Source organism: Accipiter gentilis, chromosome 3, assembly GCF_929443795.1.
Source record: "Accipiter gentilis chromosome 3, bAccGen1.1, whole genome shotgun sequence".
Classification (NCBI taxonomy): Eukaryota; Metazoa; Chordata; class Aves; order Accipitriformes; family Accipitridae; genus Astur; species Astur gentilis.
In genome coordinates this window covers 37,036,247-37,056,345 of record NC_064882.1, presented here as the reverse complement: position 1 = coordinate 37,056,345, position 20,099 = coordinate 37,036,247, and the positions used below count along the sequence as shown (strand labels likewise).

The following is a 20,099-nucleotide window of genomic DNA, read 5'->3' as shown; positions in this document are numbered from 1 at the left end:
GTCTTGTGCTCTAGACCCTTCACCAGCTTCATTGTCCTTCTTTGGATGCACATTTAAAAGTTAAAACTTTTAAAGAAAATAAGAGTCTACCAAAGAAAGTCATAACCTGCTCAAGGTGCTAAGACATTCCTTTGTTATCTGATAAGCAGAAACCCTACCATTCCAATATTATTAAATGCATTTTCTACTGTTACTCCTTACTTTAAAAAAAAAAAAAAAGAGGGAAAGGACAGCATGGTCTACAGAGCCCTACAAACCTACACACACATGTGAAGACTTCCACAGTAATTTCCCAGAAAGTTATTCTTCAAACCAAAACTCATTTTGAATCAGTATGAAAAGGAAGGACAGGACAACTAGGGTCTGACCAAGAAAAGAAGGGTAATATATATTATTACTCCATAGTAATGGAGAGGAAGCTGTCAGGTCAGGAAAGAGCAAAATGTCTTGAATTTTTGACTCCCAAAAGCCACTGTGAGTCATAAGAAACTATATATCCTCCTGAAAAGTTTGGAACAAACCAGCTAATTTTCAGGGTTTGAAAATGCTGCATCATGTACATCATAAAGACTGTCTTAGAAAATTAAGTTTTTAGACTTTTCTACTTATACAAATGCATGTTAGACAAGCCATGAAAAAACCCAGAAGTATATACATACTTTACTATACCTTTTGCATGTTAATAACAAAATCAAAGAATTAAAAATACAGAAGAACTTGTAAACCAACTGGAAAATATGATGCATAGGAACAGGGGAACCCCCTCCATATTATTGTACAGATCTTCATGCACCAGGCAGTCCCGAAGTCAATCACAGATTTAGTTATGTACACAAGCTTAAACATAAGTGGCAGGCTTTTATTACTGTAGATGTTTTTTCTTTTTAATAACCTGAGACTGCCTTAGGTCCTCAGTCCCATGAGCATATGGGCAAGATTCAGAAGGCAAAGAACAACCATCAGGATGATGAATGAAAAACCAACAGAGCCGTGTTTTAAATGCTTCAGCTGAAAGGTGTCGTTTCACTTCAGGCTTAGTTTTCCTTGATGGTTTCTCTTTTCTCCAGTCACGAATATGAACTCGCCCATTTAGAACTAAGATGTAAAAACAAACAAAAATGCCGCTGTTAATAGACAGCCATGGGAATTATACTGGAAAAAATGCATAGGGCATTCTATGAATAAAATATATATTCTACAAATTGATCACTCAGGCAAAACCAAATGTACCATTTGTACAGAAATAGAAAGAAGTGTACAACAAACCAAGATAATATACACACGGTCTAAAGAAGAATTGATTGATTTCCCTGTGAGATGTTTTATTGTGATGCTGAATAGTTTCAGGCACCTTTGTATCATCTTTGTAGAGGCTGGTTTGTTTGTTTTAAATACAGCAGTTAGGATCATTTAGACTGAAATCCTCTGAATTTAGATTGCAATTGCAGACAAAGAAGTTTCAACTTCAAGAACTGTAGTCTTTCCCATGTTCAAAACCTCATTACTCCACATTTTAAATGTGATTACCAGCAAAAAATCTAGTAAGACTCTTCTACTACTGTTACTATGCAGAAATGCTCTTGCAAAGACAATGGTTCACTGACCCAAAAATACACTGCACTGAAGAGATGACAAGTCTAATCCTTCATATGAATTATCATTCCTTAATAAAGATTTGGCTTTTTTTAAATTAATTTGCTGTGTTAGGACCATAAACTGCACACACACATTTGTGAACTTCTGTCAACTCCTTAAACGTGTAAACAAAACAGAATAAAAGGAAGTTAATAAAGAAAAAACATACTGAAAAACAACAGTGAAAATGAGGAGGGAAAAATTTGCCACTTCTAAGTTGCCATGCTCTATTTTCATATTCTGCTTCAATCATACCTTCTGTATCACAAACTTGTAGCTTGGAATAGTTAACGATACAATTCTGCATTCTGATAATCGCTACTCAAAAGGTAACGAGTCCAGTGAAAGCTTAACATCACACATTCAGGCCTGGATGAATTAATCCCTCCCAGTTTCGTCGTGATACACAAATAGATCTGAACTCATACAAAGCCAATCCAGAAGCAGGTTCAGCAGAGCTTTAAAATCTCACTCAAAAGATGAAGAAAATAGAGCAGATGCAGTGCTATTTATGATCAAACATATTTTTTTCTAGAAAATCAGTCCTGTGTTGGACAAGATGTCTGATCAAAAGAATCTGCCACAGATCAGTTACACTAAGTCCTTTCTTTTTCATGTGTGTGCATCTGTTTTCCATGTCTTTAAAAGAGCAACACTTCAGTAAAGATGACAATAGCTGTAGCCATGTTCTTCTCTGTCCTCTTTGGCATAAGCAATGTCCTTCCAGACCACCTGCTGATAAAAGCCCCTTGTTATGGTGACATGCTACTGAAGGAACAAATCAAATGGTCTTTACTGAAGCCCCACACAGTTTCCATGTGACATAAATTACTGAGAAAGACCTGCCCTTAACCCTAGTCTTTCTTCAGAGGTAATGTGCAGACAGCATCCATGCCAAATTAAAATGCTCATTCCATGTAACAGGTTGTAACCCTATTCCACCTATCCCTAATGACAGGGAATCAAATTCAGACACATAATGAATGCAGTGTGACCAACTCTTTTCAATGGATGGTAATTCAAAAGGATTTCAGTACAGCTTCACATTTTATAATGGCCAAGTGCACAGAAATCCTTAGTGGATGCTAAACTTGGCTAAATTAACCACTGGCAGCAATTAGGTTGCATACTTAGGATTATTTGCCATGGATTAGTTGATCAACATTTTACAGCTGATGTTGGGACACAGGAAGTTATCACACTTGCAAACCTGAAGCAGCCTTAATACTGATAAAACCTTGAAGATCTTGTATTTCTGCAAAGCTAGACCTTAATTTTGCAAAACTCCACACTGACAAAAAGCCCAACCCAAAAACGACACAAAACACACCAACACCACATTACAACAGGAAAAAAACAAACCAAACCAAAACAAAAAAAAGCTGTCAACAAACCCAGCCAACCACAGAAACTTGCTACTGAGTTCTTTCTGCCATGCTACTACAGGCCATATAAATACAGCAAGCCTCAACAGTTACAGGTTCTTATGGAGATTTAGTTTTGTTCTGTGTCGGCATTTACACTATGGGGCTTGGTAAGGCCAGACTAAGTCTCAGTTAAACGCTTTAGTAAACTTGCTCTACATTTCATGGCCCCAAAATCATCAATACTTTATAGGAAAAATAAAAATTCTCTAAGTCAAACAACAGCATCATATTAGCCACTTCAACGAAAGGGTTGTCTTTTCAGATACAGTCAGTCTAGAACAACACTTTGCTGATGGATGCCTTACCAATCTCATTCAAAAAGAATTTTACTAACATTATCTTGGAGCAATGGGCACATATTCAGTTTTCCACAAAGGTATTGTGCTGGTTTTGGCTGGGATGGAGTTAATTTTCTTCATAGTAGCTAGTATGGGGCTATGTTTTGGATTTGTGCTGAAAACGGTGTTCATAATATAGCGATGTTTTCATTATTGCTGAGCAGTCCTTACCAAGTCAAGGCCTTTTCTGCTCCTCACACCTCCCCACCAGCAAGTAGCCTGGGGGTGTGCAAGAAGGTGGGAGGAGACACGGCTGGGACAGCTGACCCAAACTGACCAGAGGGCTATTCCATACCATATGACATCACACTCGGCATGTAAAGCTGTGGGAAGAAGGAGGAATGGGGGACATTCGGAGTTATGGCATTTGTCTTCCCAGGTGGCCATTGCATGTGATGGAGGCCTGCTTTCCTGGAGATGGCTGAACAACTGCCTGCCCATGAGAAGTGGGGAATGAATTCCTTGGTTTGCTTTGCCTGATGCACAGCTTTTGCTTTGCCTATTGAACTGTCTTTGTCTCAGCCCACGAGAGTTTTCTCAGTTTTGCCCTTCTGATTCTCTCCCCCATCCCACTGTGAGGGAGGTGAGTGAGCGGCTAAGTGGTGCTTGGCTCCCAGCTGTGGTTAAACCATGACAGGTATAGAAAGTGGTTAAAAACCACCACTATAGTAATTTTTCAGTTGAGTTTAACTGTATATAGAGGAGATAAAACAGAGGAATAGAGAAAAACAAAACAAAACCCCGAACCCTTACTTTACCTTCAAATACCTGATGATTGTTCTTGAGTAGTGTCTGCAGGCCTCCATATTCACTCTTTAGCCTTTTTAAAGTCTCTTTATTTAAATGTTCTGCTACTTCTTTCAAAGAAAGGCTTTCTGCAATAAATAATAGTGTAGCTATTAAAAATGTATAAATTTTCTTAAGATTTTATATATAACTTCTATAGAAGTTAATGATTATGAGCAGAATCTATGAATTATTTACCAGTACTGCAGCAACTTTGTACTCCCAATATCGTGCACGATATATATTTTATACGTATACTGTCTGTAAAATAGCAGTTTTCATTCTACAGGACTAAAGTCAGAATTTCCACAGTAAGATGCATTTTTTTCCCCCTGCTTTTTTTACAGTAGCATATAACCCTCATTGCAATAAGCACTGTTTACATGCATCTAATTAGAGAGATGAGAGAATGACTCAAAGGATCTCCTGTAACAGTAACATATGACAAACTACAGTAAGTAATAAAAATGGATGAAGGAAAATTGAAAGATTGTAGTAGTGAGAACTGAATGCTTATAAATTTAACATCAACTTCTATGCTTTCTTCCGAAATTAAAAATTCCTAACCATGCCATAACCAAATGCCACTTTAAAGCACTTCTTACACAATTCTTACAGAATTACAGCTAATTATTATGCAACTATCCAAAAAGAAACTTAATCTTCTCCCCAAATAGATGTAGAGTGTTCTGTTTTGGTAAATGGGGAGGAGTTCTGGGTTCGGTTTGGGTTTTTTAATAAAAATCAATTCTGTCCTATTATTTAAGTGTAGAGGGGAAAACGACCCACACCAAATTCAAAATATTCTTATATGCCTTATCTGCATCCTCATGTGCAATAAAACATAGTGGGGGGAAAAAAAGCCTTTGATTGCTACTGTGCTGTTCTTGGTATTTCCTAAAATCTATTTCACTTACTAAATTCACAAACACATAAGTTCATTGGAAAAAGCATCCTCTACCAGCAAAAGCAAAAGATAATGTAAAGGAAAGACAATCTCACCTCCTTGATTCCAGATATTTGTATTTCCACCATGCATATGAGAACATGATTTTGGGGGGGTTGCATTTAACAGCATTTTTGCCACATTGAGAACCACATCATCTACAAAATCTCGAGGGAGGGAAGCACAATTTCTGATTTGTACTACTTTTTCTCTGGGCTGAAATCCAGGCATCCAAGTTGTACCAGCAGTCTCAGTCTCATTTTTGGGAAGTTCTGAGCCTTCTTCTTTGCATGAATCATCAGAGCGATCCTTATGATTAAATCCAACTCTTCTGTCACACATGACCACAGCACAGGTCTGACGATTATTAATATACTGTGTTATCTGCTTGTCAATCAGAGCACATTCTGCAGGTGGATAGATCCTGTTTTTTCCAATAAAGCTTACCTATTGTAATAGAAATAGATAAACCACTATTTCCACACAGTCCCATACTTACACACAGCCCCCCAACCCACACATGTCTTATGCAGGCTTCTAAATCTACCTACAGGTGATATCCATTCAAACTCAATGCTCGTTAACATCTGAGGGGTTTTTAATTTCAGTTTTCAAATATTGGTGCCACAGAAGAAATCAAGTAATCAAACCATAATCCATCATGCCATACAAGCACACAGCAAAAAGACTGTTCCTGACCCTCAGATTATTTACAAAATTAAACCTGGACAACTCTTCCTACTCTGAGAACACTTCACTTTGAATTTCACGGGACATGAAAAATTAAATACAAAAAGAAAGTACAAAAGAAAAATTAAGTACAAATAAGCAATATAAGGCAGCTAGAAAAATTAAAGAAAAAATGAGTTTTGTAAGTTTTCCATCCTATAGGGTGGCATAAGAAATAACCATAAAATCTTCCATCTTTCTTGTCTTTAGGATTGTACCTATGACGTTAAGAGCAGAATACCCAAGAAAACAATAAGTATTTTTAGTCTCTCTTCAGAGCATATTGTCTCAAGTAATGCAGCTGACTGTAGCCTGATCTTACAACAATAATAACGAACAAACAATAATAATGAACAAAACACCCATATGCTTCAGACAGCTAGCAGCTTTAAAAAAAGAAAGACAGAAGCCCTATACAAAATTACCCTTTTTGTTGATGGAATTCTAAGGCAATCTTCTTCCACGTGAAAGCCGCATACAGATCCCACTTCGGCAACAAAATCAAGATACTCTCTGTACTGAGTTTTCTTGCTTTGCCTTCGGCTGTATTTTCCATGGAAATCAAAGAAGCAACATGGCAGCACAAAGTAGCAGCATGAATAGGAAGACCTACAAGAAGGATAACAAACTGCTGAGTGGAAAGTTATTTCAGAGAACACACAAAATTAACAAATAACCCATCAGATACAAGCAACAATGGAAGTTTTCATTAAGTGACAGAGCTTCATGAAGTAATATTTATATGTTCCTCTTTCAGTAGATTAGCATAATCAAAAATACTGTTTCAAAAAGTATTTGCTATAGCAAATTACTGTGTCAACTTGGTTTGCTGGACTAAATCTCTAGATATTAAAACTATTGCAGCTGGTTGTGAAGAGCACAATGGTTTAAGGAAAAGCAGAACCAACAGCAATTTTATTTAAAAAAAAACACAACAAAAACTCAACAGATTCATATCTGAAGAATAGAAATCAGTTCTGGTTTTTGAACTTCAAAAGCAAAATCCTGGACTGACTTCTATGAGAAAGTAAATACTGCATCTGTGCTTTTCTGCAGGAACAGAAACATTTTGTAACAATAATCAATTGGCATCAAAAGCAGCAAGTCCTGCAAGGACAGCAGGTGTGGCTTGCAAGAGTGACAAGTTTTCACCAAGCCCACATAGGTAATTATGTTTTGAGGTGGTTTGTTTGTTTGATTTTGGTTTTAGTTTTTTTAATTCCTTTCCTCCCACTCCCGTCCCTTCACAAATACCTAGCTGCAATTACAGGTATCCATGGTGTTAATTCATCTGAATGGTTTCCTATGAGCCAGTCAGTATCTGGAAAGAGATGACTGTCACCTGGCATGATTGTAGACTCCTAAAAAAACCAAAAAATACATTAACTGAATTTTATTACAGGTTTCTTTAAAGGCACTTTATTTGTTAATAAAGCACTAAGCAGCAGTATAAAATTATACAAGCTGACAAATACAAGGTAAGAACCACAGACACCAAAAAAGTTTTCCTCAGTCTGCACTTTTACCAGGTAGCAATTTTTTATAGCTACAAAGATATATTTTAGCAACAGCTACCCACAAAAATATTGCTCAAAAAGGGGAATAACAATTCTGATTAAGATATCTGGCACCCTAAGTATTTGTAAACAAATATCATACATCAGATTATGATTTCTTGCCATTCTTCTTCCATCACCTGTATGTCTGGACTCAATTTTTCAGAAAGCCACTTAATTTGCTGTGTCTTACACTCCTAGGACTCACACAGCAATTAATCAGAACACAGCTTCACTACCATCTTCTCTTCTTTCACAGACTCTTCCCAAATCAAATCCTAATATACAGAACGCCACTCTTCACACCCTATCATTCACCTATAATAAACCTAACACTTACCCTCTATGTTGCCATTCCATCCCCTTCCAAGCTGCGTCAAAGACTACCTTATAACATATGCAAAATCAGGAGCAAAAATAACAATAGGTTAGAGAAAGAAGGCTTCTTTGGTGGCTTTAGAATAGTATTTTGCCTCATGGAAATTCAATATATATGGATTGAGGAGACATCAGCACAGAAGTCTTCCCACCACAATACTGACTCACAGAACAGTGATTAGTCTCAAGAATACCCTATCCTGATATTCTTTAAAAACCAACAAACAAAACCCCCAAATAAACAAACAAACAAAACCCCACAAAAAAACCAAAACCAACCACCAAACAGGTATTTTCTAGATAATATACGGAACAAATTTATTTTTGGCAGGATAGTAGATGTTAGACCAAGTGTTTGGTAAGTGTTTTCTTATGGTTGATTAAATAAGTTAATCCTATGTTATCTTTCAGTTTTGATCATTCAATTTAGCCATAGCATGAATTACCAGTGCCACACTCCACTTTTTGACAGTCATCCATAATCAAATTTATATTCGCCATGTCTGACAGCAGTTTGGCAATGCAGGGTGCCACCTGTTACATTCATTTTTATTGTTAATATTGGCATTGAATGTCACAGATGGCAATATTCATCCTGCAACTCATGCTTTAAGTAAAGATCAAAACAAAATTAGCTTGAAGGGTAACAAAAGGCTGTGAGCAGGTGCTTTCTCCTTCTATGGCTCCTGTGGCTACAGCAGCATTGTAAAATCATTTCACCCTTCCTATTCATTATATAACTCCTTCCCACATAAATTAGTGCTTTCCTTACATACAGATTTTAGACATTTTTATTGTTTCTGTCTGAATTTTTCAAGTGTTCTCTGTGGGTTTTTTTCCCCTCTCGTTTTCTAAAAGACAAAAACCATCCTTTTCCATTTTGTTCCCTCATGACGCAGAGAGGGACCACTGATGCTCAGAAGTTTCCCTAAAGTCAAGAAATCTGAGAAACTGTAAACAGCCAGACCTTAATATAAACAAATGCATATTCAAAGATTTCCACAATACAGAAACATGGGCAGAAAAAGGAATTTATAACATGAAGGAAAAGAGAAGATGCTGTTTGGTATGATCAGAAGTGATTTAATATAGTACAACAGGAACAAAAGAGCACCACAGCTTGATGTTTTGGATTGTTTCTTGAAGCCTTTCAGTAAGATCTCGTTACAGACTGCAGCAAAGGAATCTGGCAGTTTTGGCAATCTGCACACAAAATGGCAGGGTGGCAAAGAGAAGGCTGCACAAGACTGTGAAAGCCCCACATCCCATCTGTGAAAACTGCTGCTCTTTTTTTGATTTAATGTGAGTTGTTAGCCTTCAACGATATGTTGAATTAACTTTTAAACGAAACTACTAGATAGTAACTATATAGGTGGAAAATTATTTTAATATGTTAGAAGCTGACAATTTTTGAGAGAAAAGAGTGAGAAATTTTAGGAGACTGGAGAACAAGAAACCAGAAACACCCCACCTCCAAAGGGCAACTGTTCATTAGTACCACACTTTAACGAGTATCAGACCAAGAACAGCTGGAGTTAAAGTGAATGTTCCTGTGCTTGAATTGTTCCTTTTCTCATAAAAATGCTAATCTGGAACTTGAAATATGATCCTTCTTTCAGACTCATTTTCCTGTTCATTTTTTTTGAAGGCTATTATTGCAATTATTTACCACAAAGTCAGTACAGCAGAGGACTGGCTCCTTTGAGGTTCAACAATTTTGGCCCCAAACCAGCACACAGCACTAGAAGGTCAGAATCACTTTCAAGAATAAACTACTCACAACTTTGGATACTAATATCTTTTATGAGGTACAGTGGTGCAAACAAAGCTGCTTATATTGATCTTGCAGTAAAATCAAAGATTGTTTCATGGTGTGCATGTCTGTACATGCAGTAGGAAGTCACGCTAGTCTTCTCAGCTAAAAAATCAGTAAGTTGCAAATATGCAAGGGCATGATACAGCACTGCTCTCGTAATTCCCATTACAACTTACTTTACAGTCCCACAAGACCTATGGGTGGCATCATACCAAACCAATAGATCACTTTAGACAACTTGTCTGTAACCCAATACGTTTGATTATATCTGCATCAACACAACCTGAAGCAACGAACAAATTAATAAAGTTAAACATCAATAAGATTGACATACATTTGCATAATACCTCTAAATGAGTTCCTGGTCCATACATGTCCCATATTTTTCTTCTCCTCACATCAATTCCTCTACCTGAATGCTGAAATATTGGAACAAAAAGTATCATTTTTAAGTACTACTTTCAGCAGAAACTGTCAAACAGGCTCACTAAATGTATGTATTAACACTGATTATTTCATTCATAGTAAAATTTAGACACATAATGAAACATAGCTTCATCATTTCAGGCAGAAGCTGAATACTTTTAATTCCTTCTTGCCCTTCTAAACATGAATGGAAAGACTAGGAAACCTTAAGAATATACCTGGTTTGAAATATTACCTGGGCACACCTATTGAGACTGCTCTTGAAAATCTGGATCTCTACAAAAGTAAAAGCAGAGGTATTGTTTTTTGTTTGTTTTTGAATTATCAAAACCTTTCATAAGGCAAGTAATACTGTAGCACCCACAGCACTCAGAGAAAAGTGCTATTCTAAGCAGTTCTTGCTGGAGAACCACCTTTCAACTAAGTCAGTTAGGCTGCTGGAGTCCAAGCACGCTTTTCCCTGTGTGAACTGATGGGAAGAGGAAATAAGACTGGAAACTAAAGCAAGAAACAAAGAATTCATAAGTAACAGTATTTGAACTTAAAGAAACCTGTGCAGAACTAGACAAAATCAATTACTAAAAAAGTCTCATGAAACTCTCACAAACGTCATTTTTTGACAGTCAACAATGTTTGTCAGTGCTACAGCAGTGATGACCTAATGATGTACAAAAAAATAAGTGTTTACAGGGAAAACATTCGGGTTTTGTTACACATCTTGTATTAGATCAATCTTTCTGGCCACAGAAGGATAGAGAGCTTGTGTTATGAGAACTTAGGACTTCCCCCCACTAGTGACATCCACTGATCTAACAGGAGATACTAATTTCCTCTACAGATTTTACCATGTTGTTCCAAAAGTGGAAAATACAATTTTCTAAAACAGACAGACCCAAGTTCACTGCGTTTTGTTCAATCTCACTGACCTTTTTTTGTTGTTGTTTCAGAAACTATGCCTTAAGAAACTGAATTTTGCTGTTGCCACATTTTCACTCCCGAAAGCACAGTATGTTGTTAGGCATTTTCACAATTAACAAATCCCAGGATTGTTTTTAAAGATATTGAAAAACATTTTCAGGACATGACAAGCAGAACTCAATTTCTATAAAATTAAGCTCATGAAAAACATCTTGTAAAAGAGAATCTCTGATTCTCCATTCCTTTTTGGTTCATCTATAGCATAACTAAATTACATCATTACTTTTTCTTTTCCATCTGAGTTTCTTACCTCAGAAAAATAGCCTTGAATTGAAATGAATTGCGCTAATAAAAATAGATAAATAAGTGAAAGATTTCTTGTGGTGAATGGGGTGAAATCCAGTTGGTGGCAGGTCACAAGTGGTGTTCCTCAGGGCTCGTGTTGGGCCCTGTTCTGTTTAATATCTTTAACAATGATTTGGATGAGGGGATTGAGTGCACCCTCAGCAAGTTTGCAGATGACACCAAGTTGGGAGGCAGGGTCGATCTGCTTGAGGGATCTGGACAGGCTGGCTCAATGGGCCAAGGCCAGTTGTATGAAGTTCAACAAGGCCAAGTGCCGGGTCCTGCACTTGGGCCACAGCAACCCCATGCAGCGCTACAGGCTTGGGGAAGAGGGGCCGGAAAGCTGCCCGGCAGAGAAAGACCTGGAGGTGCTGGTCGACAGCCGGCTGAACATGAGCCGGCAGTGTGCCCAGGTGGCCAAGAAGGCCAACGGCATCCTGGCCTGTATCAGAAATAGTGTGGCCAGCAGGAGCAGGGAGGTGGTTGTCCCCCTGTACTCGGCACTGGTGAGGCCACACCTCAAGTACTGTGTTCAGTTCTGGGGCCCTCACTACAGGAAAGACATGGAGGTGCTGGAGTGTGTCCAGAGAAGGGCAACCAAGTTGGTGAGGGGCCTGGAGCACAAGTCTTGTGAGGAGCGGCTGAGGGAGCTGGGGCTGTTTAGTCTAGAAAAGAGGAGGCTGAGGGGAGACCTTATCGCTCTCTACAACTACCTGAAGGGGGGTGGTAGTGAGGTGGGTGCTGGTCTCTTCTGTCAGGTGGCTGGAGATAGGACGAGAGGAAATGGTCTCAAGTTGAGGCAAGGGAGATTTAGATTAGATATTAGGAAAAAAATTTTTACTGAGAGGGTTGTCAAACATTGGAATAGGCTGCCCAGGGAAGTGGTTGAGTCATCATCGCTGGAGGTATTAAAAAAGCAAGTGGATGGGGTACTTCAGGACATGGTTTAGTGGGCATGGTTGATGGCTGGACTCTATGATCTTGAAGGTCTTTTCCAGCCTAAATGATTCTATGATTCTAAAGCTCTGCTAAGATTTTCTCCTGGTAACAAGAGTGAACAAATCCTATTTTAGCTACATGAATTAACTGAATTTTGGCTATCTGCATGCCAGATAAAAGAAAAGCAGAACAAGACTTTCTGGGTTTTAATTATTACTTTAAAAAAGCACTCTATTTACCCCTTCATTGTTTAGAATATGAACTAGCAGACCATTTCCACATCCAAGATCTACAAATGACTGTTTCTTGGTCAACGCTTTTTCCTTTCTCTCTTCTTCCCAAAGAATCTAAGACAAGAAAAGAAAATATTTTAGACTTCTGCTCTCAAGTTTCCCTGTAAAAAAGCAGAAAAGATTATTGGAAATTAAAGGAGAAAGCTGGGAGAGAATGCAGATGTGACAGAAGACATTCAATGTTCTCACAGAGAAAATAACTTGAGAGAAAAAAAAACAAACTCAAGATCCACTAAAACTGTTTATGGAGAGGGGCAGGAATTATGTTGCAAAATATCAATCATTTTGCTAAGTGCTAAGCACATCCTCTGCTCCCTTCTGAGTCACTGGAAGTTGAAATTAATCAAGGCTATACAACCCTGGGCTAGACTGAGCACAAATGTAAAATAAGCTGCTAAAACAAAGGGTGCAAGAGATGAACAGAGGATGCAAGGGAAGTAGCAAGTAAACTTCAACAGTGTCTCTGCAATTAACACCACAGAAGCATTCATATCCACTGCATTAAAGAAAGAATTGGTGGCAGAGCTGAGAATAAAAACCAAAATGTTCTTTGTAATCAGTTGGCTATATATTGGTACATGTAGCATTTCTACTGAACAAAGTGTAACTTACCTAGCAACAGTCAGCTACCCCAAATTCCACATCAGCTAAAGGGAACCCAAAGCTTTCAGCCCAATTCTAGTCTGTGCCCTGTACATAAGTAGTTACTTTTACGTAGTTATGTAATTCATAATTAGATAATAATCGGATGTTTGTCTGCAGGGCATGGATTAGTCTCTATCACTGTCAAACCCTTTTTCCTTCAACGAGAAGCTACAGAGCACCCATTCATCAACCCTGCACACATTTTTTACTATGACTAACAAAAATCCTCAAGAGTATTTAACCACAAAAATGAATATTTGTAATGTTGCTACCTGTTAATTTGTCAGTTTTGCTAGAGGGAAGGAAACTGAGATTATCAGGCTACGTTTACATTTTTAGATGTACCAATCATTGCACTTTTTGCACTCTAGGCTGTAACCCAGAAAGCCCTAATCACTTCCTACACAGATCACACCTACTCTCCATCCCCTGCTGAGCTTCTCACGATGCAAACTGAATAGCTACTTCTTTGGGCATGTGCCTAGACAGTAGTGACCTTAATATGACTACAGAGTAAAATGAGGTCAGATGTAGACACCATAAATACACAAAAATTTAACACTGGACCTACCTTCTCTTAACTACCTGTTTAATGTACTTCTAAATAATGAGTTACTATATACCATTACATAGATACCTGAAATTTTTGCAAGGAGGCTACGTTATTAAAACCATACTTTAAGCTTTCATTTATATAAACCAGTTATTGGATGACTTTAATAACTTTTTGAAAACTACTGCTACATCAGCTAAAACACATTATCACTGTAAACTAGCACTTGTGCATAAAAATTCTGTCATTACAGAATCTTCTTGTGGCTACAACCGATTTTCAACACCTAATATGATCATGGTGGTAAAAATGGTAAAAGATAAATCTACTATTTAGCTCTTTCCACAAGCCAGTATAATAGATTAAAATAGTTCAGTTGGAAGGGACCTAAAACGCTCATCTAGTCGAACTGTCTGACCACTTCATCATGATCATTTCTCTGATGTAAGAAGTTGTCACACCAACGTAACAATCAAGGTTTTGAGAGCATAGGTCAGTCATGTTTCCTCAGACAATTTTAAAAATCTTCATGGGAAAGGAAACTTGGTTTCTACGTTTAAACAGTCAATTATCAAAATAAATTAGTCCTCAATGACTTCTGTAAATGGACTAACTTACTTATAAATACTGATTTAGACAAGATGCAAGAGGTATCTACATTATGACTTATTATACATAATTCCTTGAAATGCTGTTGAGAGTACTACTAAAGAAGATCAGAATACAAACACAACTTGAAGTTATAGACATGAATTCCACTTTCAGTTTTAAGTTATGCTTGAAAACATTGTGATAAGAACTTTGTCTCTCTTAAATGAGAGTAAAAGAAAAAAAAACAAACAAAACCCAACAAAAACAAGCGAAAAAAAAAAACCCACAAAACCAACACCCAGAAAACCTACATCCTTTCTCCTACCCCTTTCCTTTTGCATTGTATACCTGTAATAACTTCAGGTCATTCTATTTTTAAAAATGCAACAACTATAAAATGAAAATACTGATTTTCTTTAGACAGGTTCTATTATTAGGAAATAGAACCTTATAGAATATTATTAGGGAAAGCAGTTCCCTACCAGCAAGTAAGTGGCAATGGCAACATCTTCATAAACAAATTTCTCAGGGTCTGTCACTTCAGGCCACACCTTCAGAAAAAAATAGAGAAAAATTATTTTCTGCACCATCTGAAATTACTTCAGGAAGTGCTCAGTTAAAGCAATCTGGATACTCATCCACTTCAATAGGTTTCTGCACTTCATGAATTTTGCATTTTAACCTCATTAAAAATACACACAAAGAATATAAATAAAGACTGTTTGATTTTGTGAGTCACAAAAGAGAATCATATCATAAAGGATGTCTGCTGTCATCCAACCAACAAAGTTTCCAAGAACATTATGGCTCCATATGTGAAGGTCACAACAAGGAAACTGCTGCATCTGTTCTGTAGTAGAGCATGCATCCTTTTGCTTAACTCTCTCAGAAGACAAATGCTTATATCATGCCTGTTATGTGCAACACTGATAACATGAATATTTGTAAATTTATTTTCACAACATAACAGGCATAGAATTATCCTGACACAACAGAACACGAAGAGTCAAAATCTGAAGTAGGAAGACAGAAAGTGGAAGTATTACCCATATTGTGTAAATGAGGAATTGAAACAAAGATTAAAATGCTCAACACTACACTGTCTACTGCAGAGCTAATGACTCAACAATTACCTTACCCACAAGCCCAATTTTCCTCTCATCTATATCTTTCTAGTAGTACAGAAATATCAACCATAGAACCTTTCAACATTTTCACAAATTTTTTGCTTGTAGCTAGAGTCTGGTGTATAAGGATATAGGCATTACTTCACACAGCACTTAAGATGATCACTGTTGTTTATTGGGATCCCCAGGATAAAACAATAATACAAAATTGCTCCTCTAACTCAAACACATATTAATATAGCATCCAAATTTTAAAAGAATAATAAGAAATTTAACCTACTTGCTAACCAGTGCTGTTTCCAGACTCTTTCAGGTTTCGGAGAAGAAGGTGCTTTATTTATGCCTTCTACTGTGGATGATTTAATATTTACATCCACTGACCTATCGCTTACGTCTTACCAGAACGGATACATTTTGGAAAATACCTAACTCCTCCAGATATTTAGTGTGAATTTGGCTCCAAATCTTGCTTTTCCAGTTCAGTTCTTCCAAATAGGAAATTGTTAGTACACAGACACAGAACAAAACCCCAAAACACAAAAACATTAAAACATACATTTTAATTAATTTGCTTCTTTTATTAAAAAAAAGAATTTAGCAAAACAAACAGTTTCACTAAACAAACAACAAAAAAATATAGGAAAGCATATTATTACTGCATTTATTGCTAAACTTACCTTTACCATGTCTTTGTATTTTTCTTTAAGATTTTGATAAACCTTGCTGTATTTTGCTACAGAAATGAGCGAGAGTGTACTTTTAAACTCACTAGGCTTTTGCTCTACAGACCATTTAGCCAGTTTGGACAAAAGTTCATTTCCAAGCCATGCTAGTTTGGGGTATGCAATTCCATCTGAAAACCAATCTTCTGGAAATGGAGCTACAATAGACAGAGACCTTTAAAAATAAAAATTTTATATAAATACAGTGTATTTCATTATTTCAGCCACCTCAAATAGAGAGAAAACAATGACTAAGTAGAGAAAATCAGCAGATCAAACAGAGGTATAAAAGTAGACTGGAGAATAAGGGAATATGTAATACACAAAACCAAAAGGAAAAATAAAAACAGTAAAGTTACTGAATAATGGAACAGTCTCCCCTGAATTTTGTTAGACAGCTCATTATCTGCCAATTCAAACACTGAAGATGAGAGTCCATGCTGCATTTAACACAGTGACTGAGGACTCACATATGATGAGCAACCTGACTTAGCAAGAGATCCAAACACTACCTAGTAAAAGTGAATTCATGAAATTCATAAAAAAACAGGAAAATTTAGGAGGAAAAATATACCAGCCACCACATTTCAATATTTCATCATCTCGAATTTTATTCAGATTTCATTACAGCTATGCCCTCAGATGCTCAGGACCAAGCTGCAAAGGTCTACATTTCAATGACTGAAGCTCAGTAGGTTCACAGCAATTGCAGTTTGACCCTCAACCTTACTAACACCCACAGAACCTGACCTCTCTCACGGGCATAGCTAGCCCCTCGTGGTCAGAATATGCATACTTTTTCTAGACCACACACATGTACAGTCAATGTATACATTCAAAGTTGAAACAGATTTGGTTTGTGCTGGTTTGGGTATTGTAGATGTTCCTTTTAACTGAACACTATGCACAAAGATCACACCACTATTGTCATTTATTAATCAAACAGGAAAATAAAAAAACAAATTGCCTAGATACTAATACTAAAACATGATGTGATCCTTGCAGTATCTCATGGTTTGCTTCCTCCCTCACTCCCAGCACTTACCATTCCTCATCTTTTACGTGTGTAAGTTGAATTTGATAAATATTGCACTTTTTAATCTGGTATTTTCCTTCACTGTTTTCCTCCAAAGGCAGAAAAGTCACAGTTCCATTGTAAACATCTGAAAAGATATGTAAACAGTGATATATTAATCTATGGTGCAAACCATTCTGGTTAATACTGCTGCATGAGGTTTCCAAAATATCTAAGGCTGACCAGTAAGACCATTCATTTTCTTTAAACCTAACTATTTTAATAAGGTAAAAGCTAGACAATGAGATTTTTCTAGCACAAAACTGCTTCTTTCCCCTACCCCATAGTAAATCCAGAGTCCTGGAAGCACATTCCAAATAAACAGACTTACATGTCACCCCAGTATTAACAATCAGTGCAATATTAAAAAACAATAATATTATTAGTATCTATCAGTTTTGCCATGTTCAGACACAGGATCTACTGTGTGATTAAAATTAATTATAGCTAGGCTTCCCTTCTAGCATCATGCAGCTTCCCCAATTCCTGGGCTAAACACTGTGAAAAAACACATTATCTATTCCTAAATTAGTATCTCATAACTCTGAAGGGAGACTACCAGAGAAGACCTGTTTTTAGGTGAAGAAGCATGTACTATGTTAATATATTAAGTTATGTTCAGCAACTACACTACTGATCTTAATGGTTCTATCACCTGTGGAATAAATATTTATATCCAGTAACAGATTCCAAACACTAGAGATTTTGAAGAGTTGAGCTGGGCTGACAAACAGCTGGCAATGCACTTGAGTGCCTCTTTGTATTTCAAGAAGATACTCTGCAACTTTTGTCATATTTCATTCTCTAACATCAATCATGCATGTAGGATAATTAACTCCTACACAAGTAAAAACAGCAAGGGAGAGTGTGTCCTTTTGAAGTAACTTACAAATAAAAAGAAAGCTGACTGCAGCAAAATATGAATGGGACGATAAAGCCTAGTATTCACATGCTACTGATTTTTTTAAAATCTTAATATCTTAATTTATTCCCTACAGACCTTCCTATAAAGTGACTCTAAAAGCATTTACTGTATTCCTTATGGCCTATGATATACATCATTACTTTATAAACCAGTTACAAAAATCTTTTTAGCTATTGTTTATCCAAGGCGATTTCTTCAGAATAGCTTACCAAGTTCTCATTTTTTAAAATGCTTTTTCAATTACCATCAAACCAGATGTTCCAACAACTACAAATCTTCAAACTAAGAATGCTATATTGGCTAAGTAATCAAATTTCAATGGATTCCAAAATTTTCTAAGAGACAGGAAAGAATAATTAGCAATAGAGCAAACATCAAGTCTTGCTATCTCATCCCATCCTTAGCCAATCCCCTAACATTTATTTAGACATATTAATTAAAAAAAATTATTTTACTAGGCTGTTTCTTACAGATAGGCTCTCTAGATGTAGCTCAGGAACACCTCCTCTAAACATCAAAAGAAAAAATAAATCAAAACTGCAACATATGCTTTTGTTTTTGAAGGCATCAGGATAAGAATCATAGGCCACAAGAGCATCCAAAGTCAGCTGGACCCCATAAATGACAATAGTTCTTTCTGAATTGTAAATTTTTTTCCAGAATTCTGATTCTTTTCAAAGCATTACTATTAGAATTTACTCCACATCAACACTTTTCCCAAAATTTCTTAAAAGGTGTCAACCTGTACCCTGTATGTTTCTTTATCTTAGTAGGATTTACTGCAGCATATTACCATCACACAATGTAAAAAACAAAGCATGAAGTCAAGCTTCATTTTTAAGCAGTACTAAACAATAAGAAAGCCGACATAAACAGTTCAACTTGGCCAGGCAGGTGCCACAGCTGCCTACTTTTTTTTCATTAACTCTGCATTTTCAGAGGCTACCATCACAAGCCCGTAATTAGATTTGCACTACAAGCGGCAGTTTTGTGCGGGCAGCTTACTCACGACAGGAGCTGGCACGGTGACAGTCCTTCTTGCCTCTTCTTTTTAAGACAAAAAGATGAGCCGCTTCCAATACCTCTTCTTCGGGAGCGGGGTGCCTGGCTTCCCTAAGTGCTTTTCCTGTCTCAGCAGTACCTTACACCTACCTAGCACATTAGCTCTTCCCCTACCGCGATTCCCCAAGATTGAAGCGGGAGTTGTTTAAACCAGAGTCCTACAGGTGTTTGATCTCAGTAACTTGTATTTCAACTGCTGACACTTCCTAGCACAAGAACAACAAAACTGATAAAGTCCAATCACGCGAAAAAGGACAAAAATCCATCTGCACTCCCACAAGTAAGGAAAAAGGGCTGTTTATCTCACTTGCGAGGCAGCCTCGGAGGGGACAGGCCTGCGACAGAGACAGCGGCCCGCAAACGCCGCGCTCCGGCGCCGGCGGGCGCTCCCCGTCCCGCCCGCTCTCAGCGCCTCGGAGCCGGGCCTCCCGCTCACCTTGGACCGCCAGCTCCTTCGTCGGCGGGGCGGGCGGGCCGCCGGGCCGCCCCCGGGGCAGCAGCGTCCTCAGCACGGCGCGGAGCTCGGAGCGGCGGCCCGGCCCGCCCCAGGCCGTCAGGGGCGGCGGCAAGTGGCCGTGGCCGTGCCCCGCCGGCAGCTGGCCGCGCACCTCCCGCCACAGCCGGCCCAGCTCCGCGGCCCCGGCAGACGCCGCTTCCCCGCCCTCCCCGAGCGGCACCGTCCCCTCCGCCTCGATGGCGGCGCCGCACAGCCGCCTGTTGGCCACCTGCGGCTTCTCCAGCCAGACGCGCACCGCCGCCCAGAAGCCGTGAGGCAGCGCGGCGCCGCCATCCCGCACAGCCGCCGCCCCCAGCAGCCCCATGGCCGCCCCGCCGGTCCTGCCGCCGCCGCCGCGCAGGGGGAAGAGG

At 38.2% G+C, this 20,099-nt stretch overlaps 1 protein-coding gene across 2 annotated transcripts; it reads right to left on the bottom strand.

The window, feature by feature from the left end:
* Positions 1-632: 632 nt before the first annotated feature.
* Positions 633-20,056, bottom strand: TRMT44 (tRNA methyltransferase 44 homolog). Of its 2 annotated transcripts, none has more exons than XM_049797923.1 (11): positions 19,669-20,056; positions 17,216-17,333; positions 16,126-16,345; positions 14,804-14,872; positions 12,479-12,586; positions 9,959-10,030; positions 7,116-7,222; positions 6,287-6,470; positions 5,189-5,579; positions 4,159-4,275; positions 633-1,095 (listed from the first exon to the last, which is right to left on the bottom strand). In XM_049797923.1, exons 1-11 carry the CDS (start codon positions 20,051-20,053, stop codon positions 863-865), a joined length of 2,004 nt encoding a protein of 667 aa, XP_049653880.1. In that variant the 5' UTR covers positions 20,054-20,056; the 3' UTR covers positions 633-862. The 2 variants fall into 2 exon arrangements, with proteins under 2 accessions (XP_049653880.1, XP_049653881.1); XM_049797924.1 differs by having other exon boundaries at positions 1,017-1,095; positions 4,169-4,275.
* Positions 20,057-20,099: the final 43 nt, after the last annotated feature.

What these genes read in the sequence shown, in the direction of transcription:
- TRMT44 (XM_049797923.1), bottom strand. Translation starts at nt 20,053, where the DNA reads ATGGGGCTGCTGGGGGCGGCGGCTGTGCGGGATGGCGGCGCCGCGCTG. An exon ending in GAAGGAGCTGGCGGTCCAAG is followed by an intron (nt 17,334 to 19,668) that starts GTGAGCGGGAGG and finishes ATATCTTTTCAG; the next exon opens with ATGTTTACAATGGAACTGTG. An exon ending in ATATTCTAAACAATGAAGGG is followed by an intron (nt 10,031 to 12,478) that starts GTAAATAGAGTG and finishes CCAATATTTCAG; the next exon opens with CATTCAGGTAGAGGAATTGA.